This window comes from Xiphophorus hellerii, chromosome 22 (genome assembly GCF_003331165.1).
Source record: "Xiphophorus hellerii strain 12219 chromosome 22, Xiphophorus_hellerii-4.1, whole genome shotgun sequence".
NCBI lineage: Eukaryota > Metazoa > Chordata > Actinopteri > Cyprinodontiformes > Poeciliidae > Xiphophorus > Xiphophorus hellerii.
Genome location: NC_045693.1, coordinates 29,919,020 through 29,937,994, shown reverse-complemented (window position 1 = coordinate 29,937,994; position 18,975 = coordinate 29,919,020). Strand labels below are relative to the sequence as shown.

The 18,975-nt window shown below is 44.1% G+C and overlaps 2 protein-coding genes across 7 annotated transcripts in view; both read left to right on the top strand.

Annotated features, from left to right (window-relative positions):
• The window catches only part of mcm8 (minichromosome maintenance 8 homologous recombination repair factor), a 216,385-nt gene that overhangs the window by 8,342 nt on the left and 189,068 nt on the right, over window positions 1-18,975 (top strand). The gene's annotated exons all lie outside the window — the stretch shown is intronic.
• LOC116712668 (GTPase IMAP family member 9-like) lies at window positions 12,208-17,496 on the top strand. 3 transcript variants are annotated; one of them, XM_032552487.1, is made up of 4 exons: window positions 12,208-12,445; window positions 13,003-13,044; window positions 14,372-14,476; window positions 15,572-17,496. In XM_032552487.1, exons 1-4 carry the CDS (start codon window positions 12,430-12,432, stop codon window positions 16,342-16,344), a joined length of 936 nt encoding a protein of 311 aa, XP_032408378.1. In that variant the 5' UTR covers window positions 12,208-12,429; the 3' UTR covers window positions 16,345-17,496. The 3 variants fall into 3 exon arrangements, with proteins under 3 accessions (XP_032408378.1, XP_032408377.1, XP_032408376.1); XM_032552486.1 differs by having other exon boundaries at window positions 12,208-12,453; window positions 13,002-13,044; XM_032552485.1 differs by lacking the exon at window positions 12,208-12,445 and having other exon boundaries at window positions 12,485-13,044.

The following is an 18,975-nucleotide window of genomic DNA, read 5'->3' as shown; positions in this document are numbered from 1 at the left end:
AGGCCAAAATGTATCCACAGTGATTTAAAATACTCATTGCCAGCAATTATAAACACTTGGTGACTGTTATTGCCCCCAAAATAGGCACAACAGTTACTATATTTAAGGGAAATAATTTTTTATCCTTAATAAAGCGTTTTGTATTGAGTTTTTTTTTTTTTGTCTAATATGGAAATTTAAAGCAGAAGAAATCTGTAAGGGGCCAAGTATTCTTTCACAGCAGTGGTTATTTGTTGTAGCTTTGTGTTTGAAAAGTATTTTAAGACGGTGTGTAGTTAACATTTCTACTTAGAATGGCAAGCATTGCATGAAATGTTTAGTAATGTATGGTGTTTTGAAAATGTTCAGAAATAATAAGGTGTTCATTAGAAATCGGCTTGATGCAATTCATATTTATATAAATGCATGTTATTAATCCCAGAAGGAAATAAAAAAAAATCTAATTATTCAGTTTTCTTCAAGGAGTTGTTTTAGATGCTGATGTGGGTAAGATGGATCTCCTGCAGCGGCCTATCTTACAGCAGCTCTGAAGAAGCCTCTGACTGAAGACACTCTTTTGCTGTATTACTGTCTGATACTTAGGATGCTCTGGGTTGTCTGTAATTTATTTGATTTTCTAAAGAATTCTTCCTTGCATAATATTATCCAGAGATTCCAAACTTGTCCCCAGAACAGAGCCAGCCTTTTCTACCAGGCAGTCTAAAACAATCTGCTCTTTTTAAGATAAGTGAGTGTATCATACTTTAGCGCCACTACCAGTTTGTAGTAACAGCACTCCTCTGTGTAAATGCTTTTACTGAACTAACTTTGCCAATATTCTGCTAGTGTCAAAAAATTACATTTTGCATTTGCTGTGTTTCTATTAAATACGTAATAAAAATCACATGAATAACTTTGTCCATTCAGTAGGTCAACATGCTGTGCCAGCGGCAATATCCGGTTGTTAAATGCGTGACTCGTGTGATGCGAAAAAAGTGTTTCCGTTGCAGTTTTGCGAAATGAATTAATTTTGATATAGCTAAAAATACCACCTCACCCTAGTGCCAAAACTACCTTTATCAAAAATGTTTTAGTTTTTTCAAAATTGCCGTGTTTCTATTAAGCGGCATTATTTTCGTAATGTCAAATTGTGCAATTCTGTAGTCAATATAAATGCAGCTGTTTAAGAGTCTACAGCGCCGCTCCGGCCTATTGCCACCGCGGGGGTTCCAGCCACCGCAGAAGCTCTCGCACGATTTCCAGAGCCGCAGCTAACTCCCCACCGCAGAAGCTCTGCCGCAGTTTCCAGCACCGCCGCCCGCTAGCCGCCGCAGAAGCTGTCGCGCATTTTCCACGCCCGTCCACCGGGCGACACGCGTGAATGCGTTCGGCGGCGCTCCCCGACGACTGTCAAAAAATCTGGTGCAGATCGGTCGATGCCTCGAGGAGACACAGCCGATGTATTAACTTAGGGGGCGCAGTGGAGCCAAATTACATCTCAAACTCGTTGGGCTCTTTAGAGGTGAACAAAGATCATACATATCCAGTTTGGCGCCAATCGGATGATCCGTGTGTGATTTAGAGCCAAACGTATGCATATGGCGAGGGACTGATGTTCGCCATTTGGCCACGCCCACACGGTTCAGCCAGCAGCGAGCATTGACAGAGTTTATCATCCGAATCATCTTGATTAGGTCAAGAGAGCCATAAACAGAGCTTTCCAAGGAAAAAAATGGCACTTCCTGGTTCCGAGGGGGCGGTGGCTTAGATGACGTCATAAGTGATGACGTAGGATTTGACAGGCAAGCCTCCGGATCACTCAGGCCAAGTTTTGATGCAGCTTGGTCAAATATGTGGAATGTAGAGGCAAACGTATACGAACGGCGTTGCCGCCATTGAAACTCTTGCACTTTAAAGCAAGCGAGATCAACTTCCTATCTGTCATCCAACACAGAATCCACTTGATTAGGTCAAGAGAGCCATAAACAGAGCTTTCCAAGGAAAAAAACGGCACTTCCGGTCCCGAGGGGGCGGGGCTTAGATGACGTCATAATGTGATGACGTAGGATTACGGGCAAGCCTCCAGGATTCACTCAGGCCAAGTTGATGCAGGCTCGGTCAAATATGTGGAATGTAGAGGCAAACGTATACGAACGGCGTTGCCGCCATTGAAACTCTGGCACTTTAAAGCAAGCGAGACCAACTTCCTATCTGTCATCCAACACAGAATCACCTTGATTAGGTCAAGAGAGCCATAGATGAAAGTTTCCAAGGAAAAAAATAGCACTTCCTGTTCTGAGGGGGCGGGGCTTAGATGACGTCATAATCTGATGACATAGAATTTTCAGACATCACACCAGCATCACTCAGGCCAAGTTTGGTGCAGCTCGGTCGAAACGTGGAATCTAGAAGCAAAAGTATGGCATCGGCGTTACAGGTCACTTCGCCACGCCGCCACGCCCAGCTGCTATCTCAAAGCCGGTCAGGGTTGGAATCCTCAACACACCAACATGTCTTCTGTCTCTGGACACAGTTTCATGTTGATTAGGTGAAAGGGCTAAGATAGCGACCGTTCACAGTAAAACATGACACTTCCTGTTCTCAGGGGGCGTGGCCTAAGCGATGTCATAATTTCACCACAGGGTATTTTAGGACACCTATTGTTGATCAATAACTGAAAATTTGGTGTCTCTGTGAGTTTCTGTGCAGGATATATAAGAGTTTCGTGTTTCATGGCGAGTAGGTGAACTTTGACCCCTGCTAACCCCCCTTCAACATGCTCCAAAACTCACCAATTTGATAACTTTAAATCAAACATGCCTTATGATCAGACTGACCAAGTTTGAAGTCGATCAATCGAAATCCCTAGGAGGAGTTCGATCAAATACGAAGGCTGTAAACGTCAAAATCGAGGAAAAAAATGGACGTTCAAGACAAAATGGCTGACTTCCTGTGATAGTTGGCTAATAACATTAAATGTAAGTTCTGAGTCTTTTGGTGAGCTCTACAAGTGTGCCAAATTTCATGTCTCTACGATGAAGTACGTTCATACCATTGTGTTAACAGAAAATTGCTAGTTGCCGCCGTTGAGCAATTTTTTTTGCGATTTTTGCGACAACCTTAAAATTCAAAATTTTTAATTTTTCTAGTTGCGACCGCCAAGTTTGGTGAGTTTTTGAATATGATAAAGCCCCCAAAAAGGCACACGAAGAGGTGGGAAGAATCGTAATAATAATAATAATAAACAGTACAGATACAATAGGCCTTCGCAGCGCTTTGCTGCTCGGGCCTAATAATAAGAAACAGTACAGATACAATAGGCCTTCGCAGCGCTTTGCTGCTCGGGCCTAATAAACAGTACAGATACAATAGGCCTTCGCAGCGCTTTGCTGCTCGGGCCTAATTAAAGCTGCAAGCAGCCTCGGGCGGCCCTCGCAGCAAGCGCCCGCTCCGGCCTATTGGCCACCGCGGGGGTTCCGGCCACCGCAGAAGCTCTCGCGCGTTTTCCAGAGCCGCAGCCTGCTCCCCACCGCGGAAGCTCTGCCGCAGTTTCCAGCATCGCCGCCCGCTAGCCGCCGCAGAAGCTGTCGCGCGTTTTCCCCGCCCGTCCACCGGGCGACAGGCGTGAATGCGTTCGGCGGCGCTCCCCGACGACTGTCCAAAAATCTGGTGCAGATCGGTCGATGCGTCGAGGAGATACGGCCGATGTATTAACTTAGGGGGCGCAGTGGAGTCAAATTACATCTCAAACCCGTCGGGCTCTTTAGAGGTGAACAAAGGTCATACATATCCAGTTTGGCGCCAATCGGATGATCCATGTGTGAATTAGAGCCAAACGTATGAATATGGCGAGGGACTGATATTCGCCATTTGGCCACGCCCACACGGTTCAGCCAGCAGCGAGCATTGACAGAGCTTATCATCCGAATCATCTTGATTAGGTCAAGAGAGCCATAAACAGAGCTTTCCAAGGAAAAAAACGGCACTTCCGGTTCCGAGGGGGCGGGGCTTAGATGACGTCATAATGTGATGATGTAGGATCGACGGGCAAGCCTCCAGGATCACTCAGGCCAAGTTTGATGCAGCTCGGTCAAAATATGTGGAATGGAGAGGCAAACGTATACGAACGGCGTTGCCGCCATTGAAAACTCTTGGCACTTTAAAGCAAGCGAGATCAACTTCCTATCTGTCATCCAACACAGAATCACCTTGATTAGGTCAAGAGAGCCATAGATGAAAGTTTCCAAGGAAAAAAATAGCACTTCCTGTTCTGAGGGGGCGGGGCTTAGATGACGTCATAATCTGATGACATAGAATTTTCAGGTATCACACCAGCATCACTCAAGCCAAGTTTGGTGCAGCTCGGTCGAAACATGTGGAATCTAGAAGCAAACGTATGGCATCGGCGTTACAGGTCACTTCGCCACGCCGCCGCACCCAGCTGCTTCATCGCAGCCGGTCAGGGCTTGAATCCACAACACACCAACATGTCTTCTGTCTCTGGACACAGTTTTCATGTTGATGAGGTCAAAGGGCTAAGATAGCGGACCGTTCACAGTAAAACATGACATTTCCTGTTCTCAGGGGGCGTGGCCTAAGTGATGTCATCATTTCACCACAGGGTATTTTAGGACACCTATTGATGATCAATAACTGAAAGTTTGGTGTCTCTGTGAGTTTCTGTGCAGGATATATAAGAGTTTCGTGTTTCATGGCGAGTAGGTGAACTTTGACCCCTGGTAACCCCCCTTCAGCAATCTCAGACAGTCACCAATTTGATAACTTTAAATCAGACATGCCTTATGATCAGACTGACCGAGTTTGAAGCCGATCAATCGAAATCCCTAGGAGGAGTTCGATCAAATGCAAAGGCTGTAAACGTCAAAGTCGAGGTCCAAAATGGACCTTCAATACAAAATGGCCGACTTCCTGTTGGGTTTCGACCATGGCTCTAAGAGACTTTTTTGTACGTCCTGACAAGATACACATGTGTACCAAGTTTCGTAATTCTAGGATAAAGCATGGCATGGGGCTGTTCATTTAAAATACTCTAGGGGTCGCTATAGAGAAATTAGGCCACGCCCACCAAATTTTGTTATGAATTCCTGTCGGTGGGTGGATAAGGATCCATCCTAGTGAGTTAGGAGGAGCTGGGCCCGAAATTGTGGAATTCAGAGCCAAACGAATTTCGACGGCGTTCGCAACGCCGCCACGCCCACCTGCTTCATCGCAGCCGGTCGGGGTTGGATTACTCAACACACCAACATGTCTTCTGTCTCTGGACACAGTTTCATGTTGATGAGGTCAAAGGGCTAAGATAGCGACCGTTCACAGTAAAACATGACACTTCCTGTTCTCAGGGGGCGTGGCCTAAGTGATGTCATCATTTGACCATAGGGTATTGTAGGGCACCCGATGACGATCAATCACTGAAAGTTTGGTCCCTCTATGTGTTTTTATATAGGAAATATAAGAGTTTCGTGTTTCATGGCGAGTAGGTGAACTTTGACCCCTGCTAACCCCCCTTCAACATGCTCCAAAACTCACCAATTTGATAACTTTAAATCAAACATGCCTTATGATCAGACTGACCGAGTTTGAAGTCGATCAATCGAAATCCCTAGGAGGAGTTCGATCAAATACGAAGGCTGTAAACGTCAAAATCGAGGAAAAAAATGGACGTTCAAGACAAAATGGCTGACTTCCTGTGATAGTTGGCTAATAACATTAAATGTAAGTTCTGAGTCTTTTGGTGAGCTCTACAAGTGTGCCAAATTTCATGTCTCTACGATGAAGTACGTTCATACCATTGTGTTAACAGAAAATTGCTAGTTGCCGCCGTTGAGCAATTTTTTTTGCGATTTTTGCGACAACCTTAAAATTCAAAATTTTTAATTTTTCTAGTTGCGACCGCCAAGTTTGGTGAGTTTTTGAATATGATAAAGCCCCCAAAAAGGCACACGAAGAGGTGGGAAGAATAATAATAATTAAAGCTGCAAGCAGCCTCGGGCGGCCCTCGCAGCAAGCGCCGCTCCGGCCTATTGGCCACCGCGGGGGTTCCAGCCACCGCGGAAGCTCTCGCACGATTTCCAGAGCCGCAGCCAACTCCCCACCGCAGAAGCTCTGCCGCAGTTTTCAGCACCGCCGCCCGCTAGCCACCGCAGAAGCTGTCGCGCATTTTCCACACCCGTCCACCAGGCGACACGCGTGAATGCGTTCGGCAGCGCTCCCCGACGACTGTCAAAAAATCTGGTGCAGATTGGTCGATGCATCGAGGAGACACAGCCGATGTATTAACTTAGGGGGCGCAGTGGAGCCAAATTACATTTCAAACTCGTTGGGCTCTTTAGAGGTGAACAAAGGTCATACATATCCAGTTTGGCGCCAATCGGATGATCTATGTGTGAATTAGAGCCAAACGTATGAATATGGCGAGGGACTGATATTCGCCATTTGGCCACGCCCACACGGTTCAGCCAGCAGCGAGCATTGACAGAGCTTATCATCCGAATCATCTTGATTAGGTCAAGAGAGCCATAAACAGAGCTTTCCAAGGAAAAAAACGGCACTTCCGGTTCCGAGGGGGCGGGGCTTAGATGACGTCATATTGTGATGACGTAGGATTGACGGGCAAGCCTCCAGGATCACTCAGGCCAAGTTTGATGCAGCTCGGTCAAAATATGTGGAATGGAGAGGCAAACGTATACGAACGGCGTTGCCGCCATTGAAAACTCTTGGCACTTTAAAGCAAGCGAGACCAACTTCCTATCTGTCATCCAACACAGAATCACCTTGATTAGGTCAAGAGAGCCATAGATGAAAGTTTCCAAGGAAAAAAATAGCACTTCCTGTTCTGAGGGGGCGGGGCTTAGATGACGTCATAATCTGATGACATAGAATTTTCAGGTATCACACCAGCATCACTCAAGCCAAGTTTGGTGCAGCTCGGTCGAAACATGTGGAATCTAGAAGCAAACGTATGGCATCGGCGTTACAGGTCACTTCGCCACGCCGCCACGCCCAGCTGCTATCTCAAAGCCGGTCAGGGTTGGAATCCTCAACACACCAACATGTCTTCTGTGTCTGGACACAGTTTCATGTTGATTAGGTCAAAGGGCTAAGAGAGCGACCGCTCACAGTAAAACATGACACTTCCTGTTCTCAGGGGGCGTGGCTTAAGTGATGTCATCATTTCACCACAGGGTATTTTAGGACATCCGATGCCGATCAATCACTGAAAGTTTGGTCCCTCTATGTGTTTTTTTTATAGGAAATATAAGAGTTTCGTGTTTCATGGCGAGTAGGTGAACTTTGACCCCTGCTAACCCCCCTTCAACATACTCCAAAACTCACCAATTTGATAACTTTAAATCAAACATGCCTTATGATCAGACTGACCGAGTTTGAAGTCGATCAATCGAAATCCCTAGGAGGAGTTCGATCAAATACGAAGGCTGTAAACGTCAAAATCGAGGAAAAAAATGGACGTTCAATACAAAATGGCCGACTTCCTGTGATAGTTGGCTAATAACATTAAATGTAAGTTCTGAGTCTTTTGGTGAGCTCTACAAGTGTACCAAATTTCATGTCTCTACGATGAAGTACGTTCATACCATTGTGTCAACAGAAAATTGCTAGTTGCCGCCGTTGAGCAATTTTTTTTGCGATTTTTGCGACAACCTTAAAATTCAAAATTTTGAATTTTTCTAGTCGCGACCGCCAAGTTTGGTGAGTTTTTGAATATGATAAAGCCCCCAAAAAGGCAATTCATTTGGGTGGAAGAATAATAAGAATAATAATAATAATAATTAAAGCTGCAAGCAGCCTCGGGCGGCCCTCGCAGCAAGCGCCGCTCCGGCCTATTGGCCACCGCGGGGGTTCCGGCCACCGCAGAAGCTCTCGCGCGTTTTCCAGAGCCGCAGCCTGCTCCCCACCGCGGAAGCTCTGCCGCAGTTTCCAGCATCGCCGCCCGCTAGCCGCCGCAGAAGCTGTCGCGCATTTTCCCCGCCCGTCCACCGGGCGACAGGCGTGAATGCGTTCGGCGGCGCTCCCCGACGACTGTCCAAAAATCTGGTGCAGATCGGTCGATGCGTCGAGGAGATACGGCCGATGTATTAACTTAGGGGGCGCAGTGGAGTCAAATTACATCTCAAACCCGTCGGGCTCTTTAGAGGTGAACAAAGGTCATACATATCCAGTTTGGCGCCAATCGGATGATCCATGTGTGAATTAGAGCCAAACGTATGAATATGGCGAGGGACTGATATTCGCCGTTTGGCCACGCCCGCACGGTTCAGCCAGAAGCCAGCAATGACAGAGCTCATCATCCGAATCATCTTGATTAGGTCAAGAGAGCCATAAACGGAGCTTTCCAAGGAAAAAAACGGCACTTCCTGTTCCGAGGGGGCGGGGCTTAGATGACGTCATAATGTGATGACGTAGGATTGACGGGCAAGCCTCCAGGATCACTCAGGCCAAGTTTGATGCAGCTCGGTCAAAATATGTGGAATGTAGAGGCAAACGTATACGAACGGCGTTGCCGCCATTGAAAACTCTTGGCACTTTAAAGCAAGCGAGATCAACTTCCTATCTGTCATCCAACACAGAATCACCTTGATTAGGTCAAGAGAGCCATAGATGAAAGTTTCCAAGGAAAAAAATAGCACTTCCTGTTCTGAGGGGGCGGGGCTTAGATGACGTCATAATCTGATGACATAGAATTTTCAGACATCACACCAGCATCACTCAGGCCAAGTTTGGTGCAGCTCGGTCGAAACGTGGAATCTAGAAGCAAAAGTATGGCATCGGCGTTACAGGTCACTTCGCCACGCCGCCACGCCCAGCTGCTATCTCAAAGCCGGTCAGGGTTGGAAACCTCAACACACCAACATGTCTTCTGTCTCTGGACACAGGTTCATGTTGATTAGGTCAAAGGGCTAAGAGAGCGACCGTTCACAGTAAAACATGACACTTCCTGTTCTCAGGGGGCGTGGCCTAAGCGATGTCATAATTTCACCACAGGGTATTTTAGGACACCTATTGTTGATCAATAACTGAAAATTTGGTGTCTCTGTGAGTTTCTGTGCAGGATATATAAGAGTTTCGTGTTTCATGGCGAGTAGGTGAACTTTGACCCCTGGTAACCCCCCTTCAGCAAGCTCATACAGTCACCAATTTGATAACTTTAAATCAGACATGCCTTATGATCAGACTGACCGAGTTTGAAGCCGATCAATCGAAATCCCTAGGAGGAGTTCGATCAAATACGAATGCTGTGAACGTCAAAATCGAGGTCAAATGAAATTCAATCTAAAATGGCCGACTTCCTGTTGGGTTTAGAGCATGGCTCTAAGAGACTTTTTTGTACGTCCCGACAAGATACACATGTGTACCAAGTTTCGTAATTCTAGGTTTAAGCATGGCTTGGGGCTGTTCATTTAAAATACTCTAGGGGTCGCTATAGAGAAATTAGACCACGCCCACCAAATTTTGTTATGAATTCCTGTCGGTGGGTGGATAAGGATCCATCCTAGTGAGTTTGGAGCAGCTGGGCCCGAAATTGTGGAATTCAGAGCCAAACGTATGGCAACGGCGTTACAGGTCACTTCGCCACGCCGCCACGCCCACCTGCTATGTCAAAGCCGGTCAGGGTTGGAATCCTCAACACACCAACATGTCTTCTGTCTCTGGACACAGTTTCATGTTGATTAGGTGAAAGGGCTAAGATAGCGACCGTTCACAGTAAAACATGACACTTCCTGTTCTCAGGGGGCGTGGCCTAAGTGATGTCATCATTTGACCACAGGGTATTTTAGGACACCCGATGACGATCAATCAATGAAAGTTTGGTCCCTCTATGTGTTTTTATATAGGAAATATAAGAGTTTCGTGTTTCATGGCGAGTAGGTGAACTTTGACCCCTGCTAACCCCCCTTCAACATACTCCAAAACTCACCAATTTGATAACTTTAAATCAAACATGCCTTATGATCAGACTGACCAAGTTTGAAGTCGATCAATCGAAATCCCTAGGAGGAGTTCGATCAAATACGAAGGCTGTAAACGTCAAAATCGAGGTAAAAAATGGACGTTCAAGACAAAATGGCCGACTTCCTGTGATAGTTGGCTAATAACATTAAATGTAAGTTCTGAGTCTTTTGGGGAGCTCTACAAGCGTACCAAATTTCATGTCTCTACGATGAAATACGTTCATACCATTGTGTCAACAGAAAATTGCTAGTTGCTGCCGTTCAGCAATTTTTTTTGCGATTTTTGCGACAACCTTAAAATTCAAAATTTTTAAATTTTCTAGTTGCGACCGCCAAGTTTGGTGAGTTTTTGAATATGATAAAGCCCCCAAAAAGGCACACGAAGAGGTGGGAAGAATCGTAATAATAATAAACAGTACAGATACAATAGGCCTTCGCAGCGCTTTGCTGCTCGGGCCTAATAAACAGCACAGATACAATAGGCCTTCGCAGCGCTTTGCTGCTCGGGCCTAATAATAAACAGTACAGATACAATAGGCCTTCGCAGCGCTTTGCTGCTCGGGCCTAATAAACAGTACAGATACAATAGGCCTTCGCAGCGCTTTGCTGCTCGGGCCTAATAAGAAACAGTACAGATACAATAGGCCTTCGCAGCGCTTTGCTGCTCGGGCCTAATAATCTCTCACCTGATTCTCAACCCGTCAAACGTTTCAGCTGTTCAGTAAAGTGAAAGTGAAACTAAAAATGTCAAGGATCGACAGCAAAACCTGAGTCAAAACTTTTCAAGTTCAAAATTTTTCTGTCAGGTTTTCTTTCAGCCAGTCACACAAACACGGTGGTTTCTTAAAGGTGCATCGGAGTTTCTAGGAAATCTCCAGTGGCTTTGATTATATTTGATCAAAACATTACATTTGTTTCTGTAATATTTCAGTTGGTTTGAAAGCTGATTTTCGGTTAGTTCTTTTTTTCCCTTGTAGAACTTTCTCTGGTAAACTGCACACATAATCAGTGTCTTACCGTGAAAAAGTTCGGCTTTATTTCAGTTTCTCTCCCCGAAGCTGCGGTGAAAGTCAGGCAACTTTATCTTTCTCCTAGAGATTAGCTGAGCCCACACATTGTGCTTTACGGTAACACAGCAGGGGCGCCATGGGCTCTCCTGCTGCTTTTCTTATTATTGAGCCTTTTAACTAATAAAAATCATTTTGGTGATTCTAACTGACCTAAAACGAAAGATTTGTTCTGATTTAACTTAAGATTGTTTAAAAAAAAAAAAAGGTCTGCGTGTCTTTATTCGGTGTATGTAAACTTCTGCTTTCAACTATGTGAAATGAAACAAAATCTGCTGCGATTGAAAACATGTCGATGTCTTGGTTGCTCTCTGTGGGGAACATTTAGATGTGAAAGAGGCAACATTTACTGACCCAAAGAGAAGAGTGGGACCTCCTGCTGCGTCAATGTTAGATTTAATAGTTCACGTTTCTGACTATTTAGAAGTGAAGAAGTTAAAAAAAAAAAATCTGCCCCTTAATCTTTTTTTCAGGAGATTTTTCATTTTTTTCTGTTTCACAAAAATATATCTTTATAAGTTATTTACATTAAAAAGTAATTAAGTAAAAGATGTGTGCATCAATGACACTATTAACTCCGTAAAATACATCTGATCTGAACACGGATCAGATGTTCCGTATTATTTGTTTTGATAAAAACCTATTATCAAAACAAATGGGTGTTTTTGATAATAGGTTATAGATTGCAGAAACTAAGATGAGCATAGTGTGGATATTGATTATGCTACACAACACCTGGATCCATCTCCAGCACAGTAAAATTAAGAAATATTTATTCCTGTATATATGGGGTAGTAACAGGTGGAAGGCCACCCCTGCTGCTTTATTACCGTAATGAACCATGTATGTACCCAGATGCTGCAACGCACAGGTAACGAGGTCCGCTCCTTTACAGTCAGCCTGAGGATCACGCCGGAAGGAGCAATGAGGCGGTGTGGGAGGAGTTTCTGCTCAGCTGCTGCAGAGCGAAAGGTTGGACGGCGCCAGAGACGCCATTAAAGCAATAATCATCGATAGGATAATTAGGAAATAATCTCACATTGAGACACTAACTTTAATCATTTCTGACATTCTTTATTTCACGCGACATCTTCATTCATCTCCGCGCCGAAACAACTCTGCTTCGTCACATGACAGAGATTTATTGAGACCGGCGTCTTCGCCGGTGTTGAAATGATGCAAACCCGCTGTGCGTCTTTGAGAGACTTTCTCTAAAACTTTCCTTCTTGATGTTTTTTTTTATGTAGATTTGGAGTTTCTCATTTAATTTTAGGTTTTATTGACTTATAGCTGTTTCGGACATTAACAACCTGATTCTAAACCCGGACAGGTGAACATTTCCGGGTTGTTCTCTTCCGTGTTCTCCAGCGACCGGAGCAGACAGACAGGTCGACATGGCGCAGGCCGCAGGTAAGTTTTTTTTTTTTTTTTTTTTACTTTATTTTTATTTATTTTTAACAACACATGTTCATAGTTACATTCTTCTGTCTCTTACTGACATTTATCATCTGCATTATAACTTGGCAACAGGAGATGAGTTTGGTAAGTTTACTGACCGACGTCACCAGCTGCACAGATTTACGTTAAAACTTCGGGGTTGTGGATCATTTCTTTCCGCTGTCAGCTCCATCACAATGCGTCAAGTTTCACTGGTTCTGGTGCTGCGACACCCTGTGATAATAACGTTTATTATTATTATTATAAGTTACTTTGAGTTTGCTACCGCGTCCTGCCTCTGCAGCGCACCGGGCAGTCAGCTGATGTTTTAGTGAAAACGGGTCTCGTTGCTTCATGGCTCGTTTAGTTTGTCACGACAGAACATGCAGTAAATGTACCTTTGTGTTCCTATGGTTACCTTGGCATTACTGTCAGATTATTATAAGTGATTGCATGTTTTCCTAATATTGTGCTACAAACTGAGGGATTTTTGTCAGTAATGAAACTCAGCTGTTCATCTGTTTCTACAGGGACAAGAGGAAGAAGAAGAAGGAGCATGGACCCTCCTCCAAGTATTATCTATCTATCTATCTATCTATCTATCTATCTATCTATCTATCTATCTATCTATCTATCTATCTATCTATCTATCTATCTATCTATCTATCTATCTATCCTCAAGAACTGAGTACCTGTTTTAAATCTGATATGTTATTTGAAAATGATGTAATCAGACAGTCTAATTCAACTATTTCTGATTTTAAAAGTACAAACACCATAATTACAGAATCTGGCAGTAGAAATGTTTCTCCAAATGACTTTTTAGAATATGAAACGTATAAATCTGATACCGACAGTGTTACTGTATATGTGGAAGTGCTTCTAGTGCCATATGGATATTTTGCTGTTTGTTCACTGAACCTGCAACAGACTCAGGAAAATATCACAACAGCAAAGCTGCTGAACAAACAAGAGGGTCTCACTTCAACGTTATACTGTGGATCTCTGCTGCATTTTTGGCTCCACTGCTACAGAAACTTTACTGAACTCAGAGAAGTGATGCAATAAAATTACACAAGTGAAAATGATGTAGTGAAACTCTCTTAAAAACAGGTAACTTGGGTAAATGTAACTTGTCACTACTCACTTCTATATATTGTGTACAGTTACTCTCCATATTTCATAAGTTAATATAAGAATTGTCTTTAACTGGTTGGAGAATTTGGCATAAATACAAACTGTTAAAGGGCCAGTATCATGTCAAATCAGCTCTTTATCTTCAATCACGTTCCAATGTTTTTCCCTGCCGTGTTACTTTGATTCTTTCATGTGTGAGAAATCCTTTCATCTCCATGGCAACCATTCAGATGCAAAACGCCTCAGTGGACCTAGCCCCGCCTACAGGGCGCAGCTCCTTCCCCACTCAGCTCCTTCAGACTAGCCAGCAGGAATTAGCAAACAGCTGCTGAGCTCATTATAGGAGCTGCTGCTCAGCAGACGTTGTTAAAGGGTTAACAGAGGGGCCATGTTGGGATGACTTCCTGGAGGCGGAGCTTCAGAAAGAGCCTCTTAAAGAGACAGAGGCCCAATTTCAGGGCATTAAATCAGAAAGTTAAATTTCTATTAAATCATATTTGATACAGACAGCATTGAATAATAACTGAATGTAATATAGTTACTGATTGTAACTATATTACATTACAGTAACTATGGCAGTAAAATTGACACTATGTGGCTGGAAAACATGATACTGCCTCTTTAAAACATGTTGCGATGCTACATGGTTTATTGGAGAAATCATATCACATGTAGTAAAATGAGTTAATGCAGATGTGATGTTCATTACGAAAGTATAATATTGAGCAAAGCATTGTGACTTGGTTTACTTTCCTTCTCCAGCTCTCAGACTGGTTCTTGTTGGGAAGACTGGGTCAGGGAAGAGCTCCAGTGGGAACACCATCCTGGGCAGAGACGCCTTCGTAGCCGCAGTCAGTCAGTCCTCAGGTATTTAAATCTCTGGTCTGAAGCAGACATGGAGCATCTGCACCAATCAGAGCTGATTATTAAGGGCTTCATATGTGAGAATCTGGAATTATAATCTGGATTAACAGGAAAATTAAAACAGTAGAAATCTGATCTTTGTTTTTAGTTCCCATCAGAACTCTGCTGCAGTGGTTTGGATCAGCTGAAGGATTTTAGCTGCTCTTTATGAACTTCCTCACAGTAATCCACCCAATCAATCAAAGATCAATTTCTTTTCAAATTTATGATTTGTTGAATAACCATAAACTGTATTTTATGTTAATTTAGGTCAAACTTAATTAACCTGACACTATTTTTTAAAAAACAATATTAATATTTCTGTTATGGCCAACAGCCAATACTTAACTATATTATATATTCCTGAGACACAGCATTTCATTTGTGTCCTTTATATTGGACATTTTGTTCTTCTTTATCTTCCTTTTCAGTTTTGAGTCACCATATTCCAGGAATTCCCTGGGCTGACCTGCTGGAGCTTCACTCCATTCCTCAATCAAAATGGCCGCCTTAGCAGCACCCATGACCTACTATATACTGTATATACAGTACAGACCAAACGTTTGGACACACCTTTTAATTAATTGAGTTTCCTTTATTTTCATGACTATTGACATTGTAGATTCACACTGAAGGCATCAAAACTATGAATAACACATGTGGAAATATGCACTAAACAAAAAGTGTAAAACAACTGAAAATACCCCTTATATTCTAGTTTCTTCAAAGTAGCAACCTTTTGCTGTGATTACTGCTTTGCACACACTCTGCATTTTCTTGATGAGCTTCAAGAGGTAGTCACCTGAAATGGTTTTCACTTCATAGGTCAACCTGCCCTGTCAGGTTAATAAGTGGGATTTCTTGCCTTATAAATAGTCATGAAAATAAAGAAAACCCATTTTAATTAGAAGGTGTGTCCAAACTTTTGGTCTGTACTGTATATATATATAGCACATATATATATACATATACATCCTGCTTTGCTGCAGCACAGAGAGTAGGAGCTCAGAGCGTTCTACCATCCTGATGTCCTGATCATATCCTCTGTGTTTCTCCCAGTCACCAGGCAGTGCTGTAAGCAGGAAGGCGAAGTGTTTGACAGAACAGTGACCATCGTCGACACGCCGGGTGTCTTTGACACGTCGTTCTCCGAACACGCCATCAAGAGAGAGATCTCCAAGTGCATCAACATGTCGGCCCCGGGGCCCCACGCCATCCTGCTGGTCATCAAGGTGGGGCCCTTCACCGATGAGGAGCAGGACGCGGTGAGGCAGGTGGAGGAGATCTTTGGGGCAGACGCCTGGAGGTACACCATGATCCTGTTCACCCGGGAGGATGAAGCTGCTGAAGAAGTGAAGCTGCAGCTGCAGGAGTGCGGCCCCAAGCTGCAGAGCGTCCTGCAGAGGGTCAACAACCGATACCTGCTGCTCAACAACCGCAGGGCCCACGACCGCAGCCAGGTGCTGGCGCTGCTGGAGGAGGTGGACAGGATGGTGTCCGAGAACGGAGGAGAGTTCTACTCCAACTACACCTACCTGGAGGTGGTGGAGATGCTGCGGCGCAGAGAGGAGGAGCTCAGAGCGTTCTACCAGAAGCAGGTGGAGGAGCAGACCAGAGCCGTGGAACTGAAATATGAACAGCTGCTGACTGCTGCTCAGCCTGAAGGGCCCGACCTGAAGAGGAGACGCCAGGCTGAGATACAGGAAGTTCAGCGTTACTATGGCAACTTGCAGCGGAGCGCGCGCCATGTTGTAGAGCAGAGCACAAAGCAGGATTCAATGGAGGACATTGTCCAGTTCTCCATGACGCTGAAAGTGAAGGCCAGCTCCTAAAGACCCAGAAGTCCCTGTTTTCATTACCCAGCATGCATCAGCATCAGGATGAACAGTCCAGCCTGGAGGTTCTGGTCCGCACTGATGTTCGTTCACTCAGGCTCCTCTGAGAAACCACTGCGGTCCAGTCAAAGTCCTTCCTGCTGAAAGGTTTCAGCAGCAGCCTGAAGGTTCCTGAAGGAACTAAAACCTTCTGCTACAACAACCAGTTTCTGCCCACATGGGGATTTTTCCTCCCTGAACTGGCAACCAGTCATTTCATTGTTGGACTTTGCTGTAACTTAGTCTAATAGATAATATTTATCTATTGTTTATTCATAAAAACATTAACAAGCAAAAGTTGATCATTGATGAAAGTTGTTGTGAATGTCAGAGTGATAATGAGCTGAGCTCTAAACCTGCAGCAGTTCACTGAAGTCATCAGAACCAGAACCTTTTCTGCTTCGGACCTGAAGGAGGAACGCTGCCGACCTCAACAGAAACGCCTCTGACCCGCTGAAGCTCCTCTCACTGAGAACGGACTGATGGTCAACAGATTGTCTGGGATTTTTCAACTGTTTTAGGGTCACGTTGATGCACTGAATCCAAAAATCCCCTTTGGTTTTGTTCAATCAGGTGAACTTTGTGAACTGAGCTCCACATTAGTTTGGGACGCTGGATGACGTCACGACGGCCGGTTGGACTCTGCAGGGAGCTGCTAAAGAAACAGAAGTTCATGACCTGAAATTTACTCAATGAAGACGTGATGTTCAGTTTACATGTAGTTACCCTGAACCAGTGTTTATTACTCGGTTTGCAGAAATCTAAGTTTCATTAATACACTCTGTTAGAAAACTATTTTTGTTCTCCTAAAACCTTCTTTGGATGAGAAATGAACTGATGACGTCACAAAAATGTTATTAATTTAGTCATAAGATCAGATTTCTCTAAATCAAATTAGAATAAAACCTGTGAAAAATGGGTGTGATTTTTGGATTCAGTGGTGCAAAACAATCCTAAACCAGTTGAAAAAACATAGAAAACTTCCTAAAACAATTTTTTTAACCCAGTATTATTATAATGATGCAGGATGAAACATTTTAAAAATGTTTCATATGATTTTTAACAGTGTCTTTTTGACAGTAAATTGAATAAACAGTTTTATAAATCTGAGGAATGTGTGTGTTCATTAGAATCAGTCAGATGGAAGCAGCTTCAGCCGCCACAGATCCATGAACCTGAAGAACCGTGAAAATGTTTCACTTTGACCCGTCAGACGCTCCAGAACCAAACCCAGAATTCTCCCCTACAGACGGAAAATCTCGGGTTTCTTCTCATAATCTGGGTTCTCATTCTGTCTTTCTGCGTTTGCAGATTCTTCCTGCTGCTCACTGAGTCCAGATTCAGAGGAGCTAAATATTAAATATGACTAAACATTAAACCAGAAATATCAGAACCGTTTCCTGTAAAATGTAAATGTTTAGTCGAAAGTCTGGTGAAAAACGTCTTGAAAATAAACAACGTGATGAACTGAAATCTGCAGAACTTGAGGAAAATCAAACTTGCTGTAAAACCTTGACGGATCGTCCAGCCGCTCTGCAGAAGTTTTTCAAATTTTTAAAAAACTTTTTATCCTCAGAGAATCTCCTCCATTAGAGCTGCTGTCAATATTTACTGCTTTAATAATTAATGCTGCTAAATGAGGCGCCGGGGGAGGAAGGAGCGCTCATCATCATCATCATCATCATCATCACACCCAGAGGATTACATCACTCAACACGACGTCTCCATGGCAACCACCCAGTTGACTTTAATGTGAGACTCTTCGAGATTAAAAACAACTTTTATTAATCTGCAGTAACTGATGGATGTGCGGCAGAGACGGGTCAGAACCAGAACCTTTATCTGGGTCAGAACCAGAACCCAGCAGATGATAAAACCCAAAGTGTTTCTCTGGTTCAGTAATTATGTGAACAGAAATGAACGGATCAGAACCGCTCTGACCCGTTGACCTGGACCAGTTCCTCCAAATGGTTCTGCAGGTTCTGGATGTCCGGTCCAGGTGCTGCATGACCTTTGACCCCAGCTGCTGCAGATGCCTGCTGGTCATCCAGTCATTCGGGTGGAATAGTTAAATCACGGGCCCCTGAGGACCAGGGTGGGAAACCCCTTATATAAAACACAAACACATGAAGCCCAACAGAGTTTCTGGTCCACCGGGTCAGAACCAGAAGCACTTTAATGCTTCCTGGATAAATGTTCAACATCAAGGAGAATCTAGAACCTGAACAGAACCGTCTGATTCTGGATGATCAGAACCAGACGGTTCTAAAGGTTCTAGCAATGAACCAGAACCTCCTCAGTCCATCATGGATCAGCAGAGACGATGGATGAACCGTTTGAGACGGAGAAACGTTCTGCTGGAACTCTGGTAGCTAAAAGCACAGACATGATAAAACGATAGACGCCTCCTGGACCGCTCTGGTCTACTGGCGCTGACGAGACGCAGGGCGGCCATCTTGGAGCGGTCGACCTCTCCAGGATGGCGCCATATTTACTGAAACCCGGGCAGCCATTGCAGGGTCTACTCACTTATTCAATGTAGCTGAACTGACACCAAGCTAGCAGACAGACAGAAGCAATTGATCAGCA